Source organism: Balaenoptera ricei, chromosome X, assembly GCF_028023285.1.
Source record: "Balaenoptera ricei isolate mBalRic1 chromosome X, mBalRic1.hap2, whole genome shotgun sequence".
Classification (NCBI taxonomy): Eukaryota; Metazoa; Chordata; class Mammalia; order Artiodactyla; family Balaenopteridae; genus Balaenoptera; species Balaenoptera ricei.
The window spans coordinates 8,900,818-8,916,624 of record NC_082660.1 but is presented as its reverse complement, the minus strand read 5'-3'; the positions used below and the strand labels follow the sequence as shown (position 1 = coordinate 8,916,624).

General features: G+C 39.5%; 2 protein-coding genes across 11 annotated transcripts in view; one reads left to right on the top strand and one right to left on the bottom strand.

Annotated features, from left to right (window-relative positions):
* Positions 1-15,807, top strand: part of ARHGAP6 (Rho GTPase activating protein 6) — a 485,604-nt gene that overhangs the window by 338,986 nt on the left and 130,811 nt on the right. The window lies entirely within an intron of this gene.
* On the bottom strand, positions 7,839-15,110 carry AMELX (amelogenin X-linked). Its single transcript, XM_059910863.1, is given in 5 exon segments — positions 7,839-7,915; positions 10,623-10,967; positions 11,244-11,288; positions 12,670-12,717; positions 15,057-15,110. Coding segments are annotated over 5 exon segments (498 nt in total). The 3' UTR covers positions 7,839-7,909.

The following is a 15,807-nucleotide window of genomic DNA, read 5'->3' as shown; positions in this document are numbered from 1 at the left end:
TGCAGAATGGCTTTGATTTAGAGATAGCAGCTGATTTAACCCTGGAGTGACCGTCTCTTCATCTTGCAAGTTTTCTTTAATAGCCTGGTCACCCCCCAAGCTCTTTAGATTTTTCTGATGCAATGGGTACAAGAAGTGAAAAGCCCTTTGTATGAGATCCTATATCAAGTTTACTAACTTTAAGATGTGAGCTTTTGGTTTTTCTTTCTCAATGACGTTTTAAAAATGCACACAGACTCATACATTTGTTCAGAGTCTCATTCTTTCTGTATGTTAAGTTCTGAACACACAGCATGATTCAACACTGGCATTGTTTCCAGAGTAGGGTTTCTCAACTTGAGCAGTGTTGACATTCAAGGCCGGATCATTCTTTGTGTGGGGTCTGTCTTGTGCACTGGACGAGGCTCAGCAGCATTCCTGGTCTCTCCGTACTAGGTACCGATAGTACCACTTCAGCCCCCATCCACACCACCCCCCCATTATGACTCCAGACATTGCCAGATGTCCCCTAGAAGGCACAGCCGCCTGGTTGAGAACCACCGCTCTAGTGAAACACAGTTTGGTAGAGAAATCCCTAAAGTGGAATTAGCTGAGCTGTGACCAGTGCCAGAGGGACAAGGGAAGGTTCAGAGTTGGAAGTCAGTATACACGGGGGCCAGGCCTTACAAAGCAGGTGAAAGGAAGATATTCAGAGAGGGGAGGTCTAATGCTTTGGCCTCCAATGAGCCTTGCGCAGTCCATGCCACCACCCTCCTGGTGGATTTACTCTCCTACTACCCTTAGAGTGACCTAGGGGGTGGCGAAGAACAGCCTCGGGGGATGTCAGATAGGACAACGCAGGGATCATGCAGCGTAGCAGTCAGTGAGGGAGGTGTTCAGGTGGCTATATGTCAGAGAAGGCACACTGATACCTGACAGATGTGTTCGACTTTGGAGCCTTTGGCATAGAAAACTTTCATGTTATTTCCAAATCCTGTATCATCGCTGCTTCCAGCTGTGTAGTGTTCCCTTTGTGGGTCTACAGAGCCAGGAGAAGGCTCCCTTTCTGAATACGAGAGCGGTGGCCAACACTTATTGAACTTGGAGCTCACTGCCATGAAAGGACCCAGAGATGGATGTTAGTACGACTTACAGATGAAGACATTGAGGCACAGAGAGGCTAAGAAACTTGTCCAAGTTTCCACAGCAGGTAGGCAAAGGTCATGATTGTGAACCCAGACAGCCTGGCTGCTGAGCCCGCACACCTCACTGGGAAGCCGTCCTTGCCCTTGTGTGGACGCTTCACCGACCCCAGAGCCCCCGCATTCCACAGACAAATTCGAAGCGTGGAAAATTCTTTGGAGAGGAAAACAAGATTTGGCTGTTCTGAGGAAGATATTTAACATTGTTGTGAATATTTTTGATTACTAAAAAGAAAATGAATGCTTTACCCTGGGCTATTTTTTGTTGACCATAGGGCATGTCATTTGTAAGGGGGCTTCACTGAACTTGATTTTTTTTTGATGGATGATTCAGGTGTGATTTATCGAGGCAAATACTTTGGGACCTAAATGACCATCTCTTTCCTCCCACCTCAACCTCTTCTCTCCTCACCACTCCCAGCCCTATCTTATTCCTCAAGTATTATTTAGCTTCTCAGAAGGGTCAGGTGTTTCAGATGAAGCCAGGATGAATTCTTCCCAGCAGGGAAGTGTTTTTGAATAAGTAAATTTCAGCCAATGACCCCTGCTGATAAGGCTCTAGACCAAATGGGGGCAAAAGGAATTAGAAGCCAAATCACAAAACAGTAAGTAAAAATTCTGATTAACAAGAATTTCACAACAAACATAGGCTGATGGCTATTTTACTAAAGCAATACGGAACACACCTAGAGGCCACTCTGTTCTGGTAATGTGGGAAATTGGTTGAAATCATGTTTCTCTTCTGATTTCCATGTTAAGCCATTCACAGTCGGATCTCTTTTTTAAAAAATTAATACAGTTCCTTGCTATTTTGTATTCTTTGTAAAGTCTTGGCCTTAAACTCAGTATTAGTATTTGCGGCAAGCGTTTACTACTAAGGGGCACACTTCAGATTTAGGGGAAAAGTCAGTGTTTTCATTTTGTGTTGAGTTGAGAGAGGAAGTGGTCAACTTGACATTGCTTGTAAATAAAGTGAGCAACTTGACCTTTTTCTCTTGATAGAATTTTGTATTGAAAGAAGTATAATGTGCCTTGGTGATGGTAACGAATACAATAGCCGTACAGTCTCTCAGTCTCTAAATGATTAGAGTGGAGAGAAGTTTTATTTAAAATTTCAAGTTGTTCAAATGGCACATGTCTCCACACATGTCCTTTTACTGCAGGTAAACTCAGTTGGCATGTATGCGTGTATGTGTGTGTGTGTATGTGTACGCACCCATTTGTCCTATGTTGCGCTGTTGGTTTGAACCACAAAATAGAAAAGAATGTAAATATTTTCCAACGCTTACAGGCAGTCAGCCGCCCTCGGGGATGGACAAAAGTTTGTTAGTTTTTTCTTTTATCTTTCCATCAGCTTACACTTTGGCCTCTTTCCAGTGAAGCCCTAGGCCAAGGGCAGCCCCCGCCTCGTACCGCCAGTGTGGACGTGGCTGGTAGAGGTCTGAAAATAAATGACCATTTCTTTGGAACTAAAATAGTGTCTCTTGCAAGCAGAAAAATTAATTTAGTGGAACTCTGGATTTGTCTATTTTAAAAGAAAACTAGAGGGGAAACCATTTTGGAGTGTGTGATTCGACCTGACGAAGATAAGGGCGCTTCTACAGTTCTTTGAACATTCCCGTACAAGATCGTGATTCCTGGAATGCTTGGAAAATGGCTTGAGGTGTTCAGTTTTAACCAGCAAATCTGTTCTGTTTCATCTTTTGTTTAAAATCTTGGAATTCATAAGAGTTGCTTTTCTACTTCAGGAAGCAGTGTGGAGAGCAGCGCCGTCTCGTAGAACTCTCGGCGGTGACAGAAATGTTCTGTGTCTGTTCTGTATGGCAGCCACTAGCCCCATGTGGCCTTCTAGCACTTAAAACGTGTCTAGTGTGACTGATGAACTGAATTTTAAATTTTATTTCATTTTAATTTTTAAAAATTTGAAGAGCCGCATGGGGATCCACACTGAACGGTGCGAGTGTAGAGCATAATTGCCAGTCGGTGTATGTCTCTGATTTTGAATATTCCATTATATTATCGCCCTACATATCTAAATTTTGATTTGGAAAATGTGACAACTATTACTGTCTCTAAGTGAAGATTACCTCCAGGTAATCCTTTGATTCCCATCCTCAGTGCATGCTAATTGTACAGTTTTTATATTATAGTGACACTTTACACTTTTTTTCTAATTTTGCTGCTGCACAGCCTTGTTACAAGGCTCTTGCCTTCCAAACATCTCACCATCCGAGAGCCATGTATCTGGCAACGAGTAATAAGCATTACTCATTAATTTCAATAAGTAAGATTCCAACCTTGAGTTTTCTTTCAAATTGTTTTCAATTTAATAAAACCACACTTCACCTGAAAAAAAAAAAAAGATAGGTGATTATGAAAATGCAGCCTGGAAATTAGCTTGTTAGATTGCATTTTCCTTTGCCTTTTCTAATAAATGAACTGTGTGCATTTTCTGGTTAATTGGAGTTGTTATTGATTGAGGTTGAGCTCTTCAGATGATTCAGACCCAATGTAATTAAGCACAGGAGAGGAAAATGTACATTACAGCTAGCTGAAGCCCAAAAGTAAAATTAGATAATTAACTAATTTTAAGTCAGCAATAGTTCAGGTATTATTAGACTCAAAAGAGGACCCATTTAATTTGGAAAGTCACCACAAGCCCCCTCTCTTTAAGGGTTTAGGGCTTAGACATTGAGTTTTCTCTTTGACCTGCCTGCTCTTTGAATGCAGTTAATCTTTGATAGAATTTCAGCAGGAGCTGCCTCGATGGTCATTTCTATTTTATTTTATTTTTGTTGTTTCTAATTCTTTTTCCTTAACTTTATAAGGCTCATATCTTCTTTGCTGTTTGATTGTATTGTTCGTTTTTGTTCCTGCTAAAGCCAGTTGCCCCTTTCCCTTCACCTTTCCTTGGTCCAAATATTTCTCCAAAAAAAGTACATATGAACTGATTTCTGCTTGGAATTTACCTGCAGGGGGCCCACCAAGATCCAAAACTCACATCAAAGGGAACTGAAGGAAGGAGGTGTGTCTGGATTAAAGCAGAAGAAAGGGAAAACAAACTTTAAAAAAATTAAAATTTTCCTGATTACAGAAGTAATTTATGTTTTTTGTAGAAAAATTGGACCTTCATACAAACAGATGTATCTTCCTCCTAGTTTTTTTTCTATGCACATTTATGTATGTGTGTTTAAATTATTTACATGTTATGGTGATGTGTAATATTCTCATATGATATAGTCTTGGTCTTAAATTTTACTTTATCACATTTTCTCCACTAATAAATTTTCTTCTAGAGCATCCTTTTTATCACAGAATTCCTTCAGATACATATAGGAAAATTTATGTGAGGTCCAGTTTCTCCCTGTTATACATAATGCTGTAATCAACATCTTTGAACGTATCTTTCCGTGCATTTTGATGACTCTCTAGGGGTAGTTCCTAGACATGTATTTGCACCCTGGAAATAATTATGCATATTGAAGCTCTCACCAGCAAGGAGTGAATGATAGCAGAGCAGATTTCAAATGTATTAGCGACATGGGAGTGGTTATGGTGAGACGAGAATTTCCTTGAGGTGGTCTACTCAACTTCATCTGTGTCTTTTAGCTTCATTTCAAAGACATAGCACAGCTTGTTAAATAATATACTTTTGCTTTTTTACGGATTTAAGAAGTCTTTATGTATAAGTTTGGGTTTATTAGTGCATTTATGATCAGTATTGCTATTTATTTCAACCGATACTTTGAGTCTTGGTCATTAGTATCTAGTGATTTTTCTTCCATATTTGATTCAGAAACGTACAACATTGGGTGGCTGACTAAGCCTGAGTTTTAATTAATTAGAAATGCTCTTTTTATTCAATTTTTATCAGCTTTGTTACACTATGTAGTGATAGCCGCATACATCTACATGTATTTTGTCCGTTTCAGCCATCTGCCACAGTTAGGCAACCAGGAAATAAAATAGTCTCAGAGTGACTGTGGAACTTCCAGAATAACAATCCAAAGGTCAACATACTTTATTTTGTTAGGAAGAATATGTATACATAGTAAGCTTCATATTAGAAGATGTAAATATACATTAACAAAAAGAAGAAGGGATAGCCAGGAGCAGAAAGGAATGGTTAGAACGACAAAGCAATATAAGGCAATTTAAAACAGGCATAACCGCATTATTACCTCTGAATTTCCAAGACAACACACTTCACTGATGGGTGTCCATAAGTCTCATTCTGAGCCATCAAACAGATGCTATGTTGTGATTAATATGCCTGTCCATTATAGAAGACTACGATGAAGATGATTATGTTAAAACACATGTTTGGGCATTTAATACACAAGTTTCAGTTTCTTATAAAATTAACTTATGCAGTACATCTCATACCACAGTGAGTAGTCTTCAGAGTCCAAAACGTGACATTTTCCCTGTAATTCAAAAAGTGATTTGAATATATATATATGCATATATATAATTTGAATTATTATAAAAGGAGAATTATTTTGTGCATGGCTTTCCTAAATAGAGAATCCTCTTAGATCAGAAAAATTGAAAGCAACTCCAGTCTGACTCCGAAGTTTGTGTTCTTTCCAATATCACACATAGTCTTCAAGTAACATCATTCCTTACACCCTTAAAATGTTTCTCAGTAGGAGTAAACATAAGGGCAATATTTTCGTGAGCTGTGGAAGGCAAAGTATGGTGGAGGCATATATTTTGGAGAATACACCAGGATATATATTTCTATCTATCTTCCTATCGGATTTTTTTTTTCAGGAAAGTCATTGACAAAATAATTCTCCTTAGTCCTGGCCATAGAAGCTTTACATTGTTGGAGGAGAAAGTTTGCTGGCATAACATAAATGATAGGGGTCCTGATATTGATGTCATGACCCACTAATCAATTGTGACCCACAATGGAAAGAAACTAGCATAGAAATAGAGTGTATCATTCATCTAGAGATAGATGGTTCCAAGGTTGGTTAATTCAGGGACACGATGATGCCACCAACGACCTAGGGGCTTTCTGCCTTGCCACTTGCCCCTCCTGGTCACAAGATGGCAGACACAACTCTAGGCATCACATCCTCAAACAAGTAGATCCAAAGACAGAACAGCACTTTTTCCTAGCATGTAGTATACATTTTAAATTAGAGGGTAATTCTTTTCCCCAGAAGCTCCTCCTCTCCTACTGGACTTCCCTTTTGGCCTCATTCATTGTTTAAGTTCCACCACAACCAATCCCTAAACCAGTCACTAGCAAGGGAAATAGATGCCACATTTGGTATGGATATGGTATGCTATGGTAACTGGAGGAGTGAACATTCGTTCCGTGGGACAGGGGAGGGAGCTCCTCTCTCCTGAGTTTGTGGAAGGCCCGATGCTCGGATTAATTCCAGCACAGCCAACAAGGAAGGAGTGGTGAGGAAAGCTGTTGGACACCTAGCTAACGATGTCTGCCACGTTTGCCAGGGCATTTTGACTATACTTCTGTCATAGTGTTAATATTATTAGACCTTCTCTTATCATTATCTGTGAGCTTATTTTATCTCTTTGGTAGATTCTAGATTCCTTAAGGATGGGGACTTACCATTTTTATCAGGACATGGAATAGTGCCTTGACCTAAAAGGTGATTAATAAATATTTACTAAATTGATTAGAATTGGCCTATGCCAATTGATTAAATGCTTTCCTACTTTTTTATTGAATCTAAATTCTTTAAAATCAAGTTATTTGTTTGAATATCAACACCCTCCCAGTAAAGTTATGTTTATTCATTCCAGAAAATGATTAAGGGGCCTTAATCATAAAGGTATTGGAATAAAGTTACTGTGGGTACTGTGTAATATAAACCCTAAAAAGACTGTTTACAATTCTGTTTGGGTGTAGGAGGAAAAAAGGATTCAAATATAAATATAAGTGGGAAAGAAAACTTGTATTGAGTCCATTTTATGCATCTGTTAACATTTTGAAGACTATACAGTAGAATTTATCATCTTAAAGATTATGAAGTGAAAGAAATGACTTGTATATAAAATCACTGTGATTCTCTATTTAAAGCTCCATTTCATAGAAGTTTTCTTAGGAAAACTACCTCAATAATTTAAAATTCAGTACATTATTATACGTACCACATAATTTCATCAAAAAATCACTTTCAGTAGAATGAAATCACAAGACCAGAGTTTGGTTACTAATGTGGTGTGAAGTGTAAAGCCAGCGTTCCAAGTTTTAATTTTTTTTGTAATAGAAACATCTCTCAAAATCTTATCTTTTTTAATGTAAAGAATTCTTCATATAAACTTCCCTTCTTTTGGTTCAGGTTCAGTGACTATACGTGTTCATAATTTTTCACGTTATCAACTATTACAACTACAGTATAAACTTCTGTTTTTTAAAAGATTTGAGATGGTGTAATTATAATTTTCTCCAAAAAGAAATATAGTCCTCATTTGCCTGCAGAATGGTCAATTTGTAGGTGTAAATGAGCAGTTCCTATCTTATTCAAGTAGAGCCATTTATTATATCTTCTTTCAAGTGACATGAAATTTTAAGTTTAATTCAACATAAAGACATGACTGGTTTTTAAAACATTTTATTGTTTGCTAATGGTACTTTTCAGTTACAGAATTTGCTAAGTGATGGTAGGAACAAATCGTTGTGTTCTTGTGTCATTCTGAAAGCAACTGGAGTACCTACTTCAGTTCTCTTCTCATTTTCTGATCTTTTAATCCTGGGGGAAAAAATAGCAAAAGGAGCAAGTTAAACAATTTACTAATATTCCTAGTGAGTATCATGTACAGTCACACATATGGCTTCAGTTTTGCCAAAACAATATTACAGCCATTGAAGTTGAACTCTATAATTTTAAAACTTTCTTTGTTATCTCACTGCCTTTAGATATGAGGTGTCCAGGATGGAGGCCCCTGCCTTCAGAATACTTAAAACTATTATTCAATAATACAATAACAATTGCTGCCTTTTGTTGAGTACTTTCTGCATGCCTGGCACTGAACTCATCACTTTATTTTATTTTCCATAAGACAACTCTAAGAAGCTATCACTATTTATACTCTAATTTTATTTTATTATTTTTTTAACATCTTTATTGGAGTATAATTGCTTTACAATGGTGTGTTAGTTTCTGCTTTATAACAAAGTGAATCAGCTATACATATACATATATCCCCATATCTCCTCCCTCTTGCGTCTCCCTCCCACCCTCCCTATCCCATCCCTCTAGGTGGTCACAAAGCACTGAGCTGATCTCCCTGTGATGGCTGCTTCCCACTAGCTATCTATTTGACATTGGGTAGTGTATATATGTCAGTGCCACTCTCTCACTTCGTCCCAGCTTACCCTTCCCCCTCCCTGTGTCCTCAAGTCCATTCTCTACGTCTGCATCTTTATTCCTGTCCTGCCCCTGGTTCTTCAGAACCTTTTTTTTTTTTTTTTTAGATTCCATATATATGTGTTAGCATACGATATTTGTTTTTCTCTTTCTGACTTACTTCACTCTGTATGACAGACTCTAGGTCCATCCACCTCACTACAAATAACTCAATTTCATTTCTTTTTATGGCTGAGTAACATTCCATTGTATATATGTGCCACACCTTCTTTATCCCTTCATCTGTCGATGGACACTTAGGTTGCTTCCATGTCCTGGCTATTGTAAATAGTGCTGCAATGAACATTGGGGTACATGACTCTTTTTTTTTTTTAATTTTAATTAATTAATTTATTTTTGGCTGTGTTGGGTCTTCGTTTCTGTGCGAGGGCTTTCTCCAGTTGCGGCAAGCGGGGGCCACTCTTCATCGCGGTGCGCGGGCCTCTCACTGTCGCGGCCTCTCTTGTTGGGGAGCACAGGCTCCAGACGCGCAGGCTCAGTAATTGTGGCTCACGGGCTTAGTTGCTCCACGGCATGTGGGATCTTCCCAGACCAGGGCTCGAACCCGTGTCCCCTGCATTGGCAGGCAGATTCTTAACCACTGTGCCACCAGGGAAGCCCCCACATGACTCTTTTTGAATTATGGTTTTCTCAGGGTATATGCCCAGTAGTGGGATTGCTGGGTCATATGGTAGTTCAATTTTTAGTTTTTTAAGGAACCTCCATACTGTTCTCCATAGTGGCTGTATCTATTTACATTCCCACCAACAGTGCAAGAGTGTTCCCTTTTCTCCACACCCTCTCCAGCATTTATTGTTATGCTCTAATTTTACATGGGAGTTTTAAAAAGTTCAAACTACCTACCCGAAGTCACCTTTCCATAAATAGCTCTGGCAAGGTTTATAAAGTTCATGGCCTTAACTATTAATAAGGAGATAAATAAATGCATTTTCTATACAAAGAGGGAACATGTACCTTAGAGTAGAATAATCAACTATTGGCACCAGCTTATTTGGGATACAATCGATTTTCAAATATGCTCTGTATTCTCCACAAATATGCCCATAATTTTGAAGCCATATATAACATATAATTTTATTGGAAGACTATGGTATTTGTTCTTAGAGGCTTGAAAATTATCTGATTTAGTTGCTTTCTCTCTTTTTAAAGAAGGGAAAACACCCATAAATTTGAAGTGACTTGTGCAATACCATCTCCTCTTTGGGTGGAAAGCTGGAACAGGAACCCAGGTATCCTGACTCCCCATCCAGGTCATTTCTACCTCACTCCTCACTTTCTCAGTAGAAGATCATCGATAGCATTTATAACTTGGAATTACATTTGAATTCATACATGCAGTAGAATTATATAATCTCATATACACAGAAGTAAGGGTTTATATATATGGATAATGGTCACTTATTTTATTGACTATTTCCCACTCATTTGGAAGAGCTTTCTGTAATGAAAGGATATTTTGTGCTTAACTGTGAAGACTTCTTGCTAAAAGCTTAATCTATAGAATCCCAGCACTGAAAAAGGAATCTAGCAACGTGTCTAGTTTAGCTTCCTCCAGGTTGGATTAAAAACCACTTTAGACAAGTAATTTTCTTTTAGGTTTTTAAAGAGATTTCCCACCTACCTGTTCAAATATTTGCATCCCTTCACTGTCAAAAATTACCCTTTTTAAAAATCTTCAGTGCCATTCTAGCCTATTCTTGCTGGTCAAACCTTTGAAAGATAAAGAGAACTAATATTCCCTTATAGTGTTGTCCTTAAAATTAACAGGTTTCAATAATATATATTCTGGTAGGAATTCAAAGTAGTTATAGAATTTAAACCCACCGCGAAAGCTCCGGTCTTAATTACTAAGCCATGTAGATAAACTCATTTATAATAGAAACTTACAGTACAGGCTTGGTCTAATAGAATCATCGAACTGTTGCTACTGAAACTGTAGGCCTTGGATTGTGTGGGAATTGAGAACTCTGGGGGCTAGTCTCGCTTTACCATTCTCATAGGTGTTGCGGCGACTTCACGGTGTACTCACCACTTCCTCCCGCTTGGTCTTGTCTGTTGCTGGCCACGCCTCCAGAGGCAGGTCAGGAAGCATGGGGAACATCGGAGGCAGAGGCGGCTGGGGCAGCAGGGGCGGGAGAGGCTGCGGCTGGACGGGCTGCTGGGCGGGCGCAGGGAGGTGTGGCTGGTGGGGCTGGCTTGGAGTCGCGGAGTGCTGGCCAGGAACTGGCGCCATGGTTTGCCGGGGGACCGCGGGCTGCTGGGCTGGCACCATGGGCAAGTGGTGATGAGGCGGCAGGGCAGCCTGCTGGGGTACCACGGGAATGATTCGCTGGGGCAGCCGGCCACCCATGGGTTCGTAACCGTAGGACGGGTACTGGTGAGAAACAAAGAGTCGGGTTTACCATCAGCCCCACTGACTTCCAGCCGGAGAAGTAGCAGTGTTTTCTTTGTCATTATGACACTGTTAGTATTTATTCATTTTTTTCCTGTGCAAGAATTTCTAACCGTGTATACAGATATGACCCTTTACAAACTAGACTTCCCATTAGTGTCTGTATGTGGCATAGATACGTTACCTCACTTAAAAGGGAATTGAAATGCATGCTTAATATCTTAAGGGAACAAAGAACAAAAAAAAACATCTACGTACCGGGTGTCTTATTATGTTCTGCTACCACTTCAGAGGGGTAAGCACCTTAGGAGAAAGAGACATTAGAATACATTTGTTTTAATTTAGTTACATGAAACATACACTCACTGATGCAGTCCCGTCAATACGGACAACCTGAAAATATGAGCTCTATGGAAGAAAGAATAAGGTAAACATTTGTCAGGTGCTCCCTATGTGTGAGCCTCTACCTTACATCCATGGCACACATTTTTCATGTTTTCCCACATACTCTGAGGCAAGTATCATCACCCTCACTTTTACAGACAAGGTCAGGGAGAGTTAAAGAGGTTCCTGAGCTTGACAGAGGTTACAAAAGTAGTAAGTCTGTTTAGTTCCCTGGCTCCTGCTGTTCTTTGCAAGAGAAAAACAAAACGGAAAATTAATGTGATATAACATTAATTATATACTTTTTTTTTGATTTGATGTCACAATGAAAAAGATAAAGGAGGCAGAAACACTGCCCCTCATCCTAGAAACACAGGTTTTCAGGTCAAATATGTCAACCTTTTAAGGTTTAACAGAAAATCTTGCCTCAAATTTTTTTTTTTTGACACTTTCCCTCAGTTTGTATGAGTAAACAAACTCATGGATTGTCATTTGAACCTATGAAAGAAGGAAGAGTTTCCTTCCTTTCTAAACAGTATGTATTCGGTTCACGTCAGGTCCGGGGACTCCTTCGTGTACAACATTTGATATCAGGACAACGAACAATTCTTAACCTTGTTCAAGTTATACTTAACAAAGCGCCTTTTATATTGCTTAATTATTTTGCTCCCCAAACAACATTTTGAAGTGTGGGTATTATTCTTATTTCCCCTTTCCAGATGAGGAAACTAAAGTTCTAGAGAGAGAAAATGATTTGCCCAAGGTCACATGCTTAGTATGGGGTTGAGGAGAGCCTCAAACCCGATTTCCAGAAATCTCATGCTTTCCATTGCTCTACAGAATGTCTCACAAACCACTTGGTCACTAATATTTCAGTAAAGACAAATGAGGGAGATGCATAGAGTATGAACATCTTAGAAGCAGGAGTTTTCCAGCTGGAAAGGATCTTAAATAACATCTTACCTGATTCCCCATGTTTCACAGGCTGGGATAGAACAAAGCTGTTCAGCCAGAATTCATTTCTGCCTTACCGTGCAGTTCCCCTGAGTGGTAGTTTATGATGGATACATTTTATAGCCATATAAGAGGAGAAACTGAGTCAGAGAGGCCAGGTAGGAGTGTTCTGGGGCAATGCAAGCTTGAGGTGACCCATCAGGGCTTAAACCAGGAAGCTGGTAGTGAGAACTGAAAAAGTGGTACTGAGAAACATCTTGAATGAAGAATCAACACACTATTCTTTACAGAGCCCAGGGCATTGTTAACTCAAACAATGGTCAAAATTAGAAAAGAGAAAAATTACCTCATAGCTGAAGTTGATATAACCAGGGTGCCCAGGATGAGGTGGTAGCTTTTATAGGGAGGGGGAAAGGAGAAGATAAAGAATGAGGGAGAGGGAGAGAAAGAAGGAGAGAGAGAATATGCAATTTTCACATTAAGAGAGACTGAAGCTACTTTTTAAAAATCTATATAGTGCAGAATATATTTGAGGTCTACTTTTAGTTTGAACATGTACGCTGTGTAGGAGAGGAGCCCTCTTATTTTAAAGAGGTCCAGAACAGCTAAATGACCTGGGAGCAGAAACCAGCACACATTTATCCTCCAGTGACCTTCAGACACCCCTCCATCCATGTTGTCAATTAATCCTACTCTATCCCACCCATCATTTCATTTCTTGATGAAACTGTCGACTAAAAATATATTCACAATCTAAAAGTTGAGAGTCCTGTTGTATTCGGCAGAAATTTTTAGGACTTCAAGCCCAGGAGGCAGCATCTCAAGTAAACCTGAGAAAACTGCTCCGAGGAGGCGAGGAGGAGCCAGGATATATAGAAGTTTTGCAACAAAGGGCAGGTAGTCTGAACGTCAAAAGATTATTGTTAATTAACAAAAACCAGATATCTCAAGTTAAGGAATTTAGCGCTTTTCTATGTATGGGAAGATGCAAGAGTCTGGGCTCATTGAAATCCTTCCTTTGATATGCACCTCAGCTAGCTGGGGCCAGTATCCTGTGTTTTCATGTCCTGAGTTTCCTCAGGGCTCACCGCGGGGAGTGGCTGCAGTCTGATGGCTGCTAGATAGCAGGTATTCTTCCCTTCCTGAGTTCCCTCAGGGCTCACCCGCTCACCTGGCTGCAATCACTGATGACTGTGACATCCTTTGTTTACTGATATGGCAGGCAATATTCCATTTCTCAAGACTCACTCCATGTTGGGAAGAATGATATGTTTCTCTTACACAATTACAAAATACCAGCAAGAAGAGAATTGTCTCACAAACCTTCCCTTATAGATCAGGAGGTGGATAAGTGCTTAAGTACCAACGAGATTACTCATAATTGGCATGCAAAGTAAATAGCACATCAACAACAGCAAAACAACTAAGTGCGAATTATCGATGAATGTGAAAACAAGATGGGTGTGGCAAAGTGGAAACATTATAAATCCCATGGAAAATGAAAGAGTTGATTTATGAAGTTTTGGCCGATTCTTTTTATTATTCTGTCTTCTTTTTATTATTCTGTCAATGTTTCTATGGCAGAAAAATTTTAAAGCTCAAAATAAAGAACAACCTGAATAATTCTCTAAACCAGGACTCTCTGTCTTTTCAAAAGTGGAGGCCAAGTAATTGATGCCTGCATTGTGGAATTCTGGATTAAGGCTCTATTCTCTTGAAATGCTCATATTTCATAAGAGGATTTATTCCTCTCATCTGAATGTGAATTATTTTAGTTTTAGTTAACTGCCTTTCCTCTATCTTCTTGATATAAGCCCTCAGAGAATAGGGGTGTTGAACTGAGGAGTGGAAAAGAGACTGAATTTGTAATGCAGAGGCCCTCAGGGGACTAGGAATTGCCACAGTGTAGGATTTCAGGAAGACAGAGCACAGAATCTTGGTCTTATGGGTGAGAGAGGAAGAGAGGAAGTAGATATTCAAGCTTTGCTGGCTTCTGGTTGTATCAACTGCTCTTTAGGCCACCGAAAAGCAGATGGATCCTGCCTTGCCTGCATGTGACCTAACCTCTTCTGTGTCTGTGTTTAGAGAGAATTGGTCAGACTTCCTGGTCCTTGGTACATTTGAATGTAAAATATATCCATATGTATTGAGCATAGGTTGGATTCCAGACAACCACACGGAAGTCATGTGCTTAACAGGTGCACCCAAAAGGACGAGGCCTCTCAGAACAGGGAGGTGGGTGAAGAAAGGAATTCCTAACACAAAATCTTACCCCCTGAAGGACAACGGCAGTGGAGTTTGGAGAGCACGAAAATATTTGGACTCTTGTGAGAAATTGGGTTTTAGAGAAAACTGACATTTTTGTAATATTCGCCTAAGGCCGATTAAGTACTTTCTCTGGAGGCCTTTCAAGGGTCCCTTGCAAAAGTTTCCTCCATCTAGAGATGGGTGATGTTATTTACAAGCTGAGTGTCCCATTAGAATCTCCTGGGGTGCTTGTTAAAATGCAGAGTCCTGGTCGCCACCCCAGCTGTACTGAATCAGAATCTTTGGCATCTGGGAATCCATTTTTTTAATAACAAGTTCTTCATAGTGTTTCTTAAACACAGAGACATTTGAGGATATCTGATCTTGTACTGTTTTAAACCCTAACGTTTACCAACTGTGGGGCAGACTTTTATTTCCAAGCTTGTGAAATTGGACATTGACTTATGAAGGGGGTGTTTTACTCACGGGCATAGAGAAGGCTGCTCCCAGGAGGCAGGCAAACAAAATCCAGGTCCCCATTTCTTGATGGCCCTGAAATATAAGTCAACACCCACTTTTCTTATCTCTTCTCAAATATGGACATAATTGATGCTTCATAAAACCCACATAACCCATATTAGTCTGTTGCTAGTAAAAAGGATAGGACCATTCCTTGTGAGGTTACTTCATTCCTATATGATTTCCAGTTCTGAACCCATTTTATTGTTTCTGGAGTTACAGTGGTAATAAAGATGCTTTTCATTTAGGTTGAGAGCTGAACAAGTTGTAGGGACATAAATAATCTATCATTACACGACTTTGCATACCATTTTCCTATACCTATATAGCCTGTAGAGTCATAGAAGCTAAATGTAGCTTATAATTAATGATTAAAAGAATAGAGTTGGCTCTAAAAGTTGAGGAGATCATCAAGGTGCACAGTATCTGATAGTTTTAGAACCAGGAGGCACAGAAATGTTTTTTGGTACCGTCCACCTGAGCACTGCTACTGTTAAAAACAAAGACCAATCATCTGAGAAAATAGAATAAGGAAGGAGTGGAATTTAGTTTCAGGTGTTCTGACCCATAGGACTTCAGGCAAGACCCTCAGGTAACATACCCCTGAGCTCCAGATGTGGAGCAAAAGATGTGGTTGAATGGAAGGGAGGGGACGGTGCTAATATTCTGTGATTATTCCATGAATATTGAATGACTTTTATTTGAAAGATTCCATATT